We start from the raw sequence: 4653 nt of genomic DNA, 5'->3' as shown, positions 1-4653 counted from the left end.
ATATGATGATGGGTTAAATGAAGTTGAGGTAGTCACAAATGTGGTCTCACTAGTAATTACTACAGTTTAATATGGTTGTTGGCCCACATCTTGCCTGACAGATAACGTTCCAGCTTGTCAGTGATGAACCCTTTCAGCACAGCTTTAGGAGTTCTGCCAGCCATTGCCGAGTCTGGTTAGGTCAAAGGGTTGAGCCATGTGTAATTCAGAACAGAGGAGGTCCCACGGTCACTCCACAAAAACAATTACACTACTTATTTCACTCAAGCCCTTGCCCAAAACTCACAAGCCTCACAGTTTCAGTGCAGTCAATCTAATTCTGCCCCTGGGCGATGAGCCACGTGAAAATATGTGGTGCTGTGTTTATAAATCTACTCAAAAATAGAAACAGTGGACAGGCACAATGAGGTCCTACTATGGATCATGGGAATCCTTGGAAATTCTGAAGGCACTTTTGTTTAAGTTCTAGAGACTCTCTTTTGCTACGACATTGTCTGCTGCACTCGTTAATCATCCTCTTTACCCGTGAGTGCTACAAAGGAGACTAAATTTCTACTCACTTCCATACTTTCCCTCTGTGGAAAATATTATGAAAAATAAAGCTTAAAAGGCTCCTTTTAAAGAAAAAAAAAGCAAAAAACAAAGAGAGGGCTACTGTTATATCAATCTTACCTCTCTATCCATGTTCTTGGCTCCTTGCCCTTGGCAATGCACAGATTTAAATCAAGTTTCTCTAAAAAAGAAAAAATAACATTTGAAAACTAGAATAAATTGGTCCAACCATAAGATATATTAAGCAATTTGGGGTTGGAGAGCCAGTACTATGATGCTACTTAGCGGTCCCAAAAAATCTAAGCATAGAATCAAAAGGATTTGATTTGGTGTCTTGTTTTTATTATTGTTGTTCTCTGTTTGTTTATCCATACACCTAATAAACTGAGAATCAGTGAATATTCACAAAATGTTTTAAAATGATAATTTCTAGGAAAAATTCAGACTTGATATAGATAGCCTAAACTCTATTTTTATGCCAAAAAAAGGTGACCAATTAGACTTCATTGAAGTTATGATGAAAACTTGTTTATTTTATGTAGCTCTATTATATTTATTTTTTTTTAAATTAGGATCCAGTTTTGTAACTTTCAGAAATAGGTAATATTGGATATAGTCAATAATAAACAAGTGTACTTAAAGACCAAGAAGATTAAATGCTGAGAACATTATCCAGCAAAGACATGGAATACACAAATTTTAATAAAAGGAGATGTATTTCTAGCATTCTTAAAACTCAGAGTCATGCAATAAATTATCAAGTTCAATCTGCAAGCCATTCCATTTGATATTATTTCAATTGATAAGAATACAATACTAGAATACAGTCTGGGGGCAGATGATTATAATAAATGGGAAATTTTTAAAAGCAATAGTCCCAATATTTATTAGATTATTATAAACATTCACCAAAGAAGCTTTTAATTTTAAATGTGGAATTTGCCCTTGGGAAGTGGCTATCAGTATTTGGCAGTAACACAAAGTACATCATGTATGAATGATACATGTGACACATTTTTTTTATTCAGAGCTATCAATCATGGTTTTAAAAAGTCACTTCACAAAGTACAAATGAGCTCTTCTATGGCTATCTATCAATGTTGGAAGATAAAAGATTTTAGTCTTTCTAGTGTTAATTTTAAAACTCAGTTTTTTGTAAGATTAATATAAAAGATTCAAAGATTATATTGTTTCTTAAAATAAGGAGAATATAGGTAAGATTATTTAAAAGAAAAAATCAACATCAAAATGAGAAAATTTTAACCACTCAACAGAAATTAAAGTTTGACTTGCTTGTTTCTTCCACAGCCAGTGACTAAAGAGTAATGCAAAAGCATATATTTCAGGGAATGTTTGTGGAGTGAAGATCTGTTTTCTTTTGTTTCCTTAAATTTCTTATTAATTTCATGGTTAATATTTGTCTTTAAAGTGTTTGTAATTTATAAAGTTGTTCATGCTATTGTCATCATACATTTCTTTTGCAGACATATCATCCAAATGTACAAGCCAAAAAGCATAGTACCTTCATTAACCTAAGATAATGCTCAGGACACTATTAATAAGGCAGACCACTCTCTCTTCACGGCAGGCTGCATTTTAAACATCTTCTGTACGACTATTCAGAATGCAATATTAGTGCAGTAAGACTCAGTACATTTATGAAATAACATCCAAATCCCTTTATTATCTCTTATAAAATATGTAGTTGAATCAAGAAAGTCGTTCAATAGAACCAAATAGTACATCATTTAAAAAAGCAGCTACAGCTAGAGAAGTAAAACTGTATACTCCCCTGTCTCATAACCAAAGGGTATGGCCAACTGTCCCTTCCTGCTTAGGAATCTCTGGGAATTGAGATCAGGCATTATTTGCAATAAACAATCTCAATCTCCAAGTTTCTGTGAGCTGGAATCTAGAGTTTGTAGTCAGATCCCTTACAATTGGAGGACAGAGTGAGAACAGAAGTGATAAAGCACAATTGATTCCCTTTGAGTCAGAGAAATATCAGGGGACCTGTGACCTGGCTGTAGGGCAAAAAAGATGTGGACAAGGTGTCAGCTCTCATTTAAATATTGATACATGAATATTTATCCCCACTGCAATTCCTGGGAATTTAATTTGAAGATCCTGAAAATGGGAACAATTGTTAAGAGGTCAAAATGACCTTTTAACTGCTAAGAGATATGACAAATAGAGTAGATGGAGGAAATAGGTGTGAGGCAAGTTCCAGAGGCCAGAGATGCCCAACTAATAATGATACACGGGCAGCAAAGAACTTTGAGGAACATGCAGGGTAAGAATTTAAATAGGAAAAAATAGATGAAAGAAATCAGAACAGCAGTGAAAATGAGAATGACAAGTTCATAGAACAATGAGTAGAATCTGTCAGCTAATAATAATTTCGATAAGTTAGTGATGGATGAGCAGCCACTGCACCACCTAAAAAAACCTATCACTTGTATGAGTAACTGGTAAAATAAGGAGCCATTCAGAGAACTAGCCTATTTGTTTAACTATCTGTGTGTTTTATATTGTCAAGGAAGTCTAAAGAGTTTCCTTTGCAAAAGAAAAGGAAATAACAGTTATAAATGCTATAAACTTACCAAATACTTTTTGGGCCTTTCAGGACCACTAGACTTAATGAACTAGTGGCACCATTATAAAATACTCACTGCTGCAAATTTGGACAACAGTGTAGCATGTTTTTTGCAATGCAAGTGGCCTACAATAGAAATCATGTTTTAAAAGCTAGTCTCAGACTTGCAAGCAGGTTGATAATTGAAATATAACCTGCTTGCAAGTAACCTGTTGACTACATTCTGTTGAGCTCAGGTTAATAATCACCCACTAATTTGTAGTCCCTTGTTTCTTTCTTTCTTTCTTTCTTTCTTTCTTTCTTTCTTTCTTTCTTTCTTTCTTTCTTTCTTTCTTTCTTTCTTTCTTTCTTTTTCTTTCTTTCTTTTTGGTGGGGGGAGGTGTTTGTTTTAAGGCTTATTTTAAGTGCTTTCACTGAAATTGTTGACCTTGTATTGCAAATTAAATTCTAGAATTGCCAAATCTCTGACAACTGGTTCATTGCTTCCAGAGAAGGGAATTAACATGGCTACAGCTGTCATTCCATTGCATTTTTCTTCTCAAGCAGACCAGCAAGGGCAAAGACGGTGTTAGACAGAGGTCGCAAGCCAGATTCTGTCTGCAAACATGTTTTGTTTGAACTTCACAGTGATTTAAAACATATTCAGCCAATAATTAAAAAATAAGAAAATTACAGTAAAAATTTGACTTCTGGCTTCTTTTGGAAAATTTTAAAATTTGGCAACATAAGGTCAATATCCGTGGTTGGCAACAACTGGCTGGAGGTAAGTGGTGGCAGCACTCTCTTCGGGTCTACAGGTCCCACACTTCCTATTGCAGACCACAAACCAAATGTAAGCTCAATAAGGTCAGGGCTTATTTAATTAATTGCTGCATCCTCAAAACAGAGCCTAGCAAGTAGCGGGTGCTTGATAAGTATTTAATGTTGAATAAAATGATCTCAGGGGCAGACAGAAAATTTTAATGGGTGCTTTAAGACAATAGGCAGTGCCCAGGAACTGTTATAATACATGCTTCAATTAAAAAAATATTAGTGCAGGTCAAATAAATTCTGCCAGTCCTCAGGCAGAGATAGAGTTCTCATATATCATTCTGCTTGTATTACTGCTTTTCTTATAAAGAAAGATATCTCTGTATCCTTGCCACTATCAAAAGTAGGGCCACAAATGTCAAGGAAACTGAGAGTGAACACAGACCCAGTACATTTCTCTCACTTGTATTTCTTGCCTGGCCCGTACAAGCATCTGAATTTGAAACCTCTGGGAGAGAGATGAGACTAGGCCTAACACCCATGATAACAAACTGCTCTACCATACTCCTCCTTCATTCTGCCAAGTAGTTTTCTGCAATACAATTTAAATCTACATTAGAGAATAAATAAAAAGAGGAATATAAAAGCTACTTTGGAAAGTCACTAGTTACACCTAACGCACTATCACTCTACATGAAGAGTCAGAATAACAGTGAGGAATGAACTTGTGTTTACAGCTAGAAAACCATTGGTCA

General features: G+C 35.1%; 1 protein-coding gene across 1 annotated transcript in view; it reads right to left on the bottom strand.

Moving 5' to 3' along the window:
* OFCC1 (orofacial cleft 1 candidate 1) overlaps positions 1-733 on the bottom strand; it is a 204852-nt gene extending 204119 nt beyond the window's left edge. Inside the window, exon 1 of the mRNA XM_006909325.2 lies at positions 673-733. Within this exon, the coding sequence (XP_006909387.1) occupies positions 673-684 (12 nt within the window). The 5' untranslated portion in view covers positions 685-733. The remainder of the gene's footprint in view (positions 1-672) is intronic.
* Positions 734-4653: the final 3920 nt, after the last annotated feature.

Source organism: Pteropus alecto, unplaced genomic scaffold (genome assembly GCF_000325575.1).
Source record: "Pteropus alecto unplaced genomic scaffold, ASM32557v1 scaffold121, whole genome shotgun sequence".
NCBI lineage: Eukaryota > Metazoa > Chordata > Mammalia > Chiroptera > Pteropodidae > Pteropus > Pteropus alecto.
Note: the sequence above shows the minus strand (reverse complement) of the source record. Positions and strands in the feature narration are given on the sequence as shown.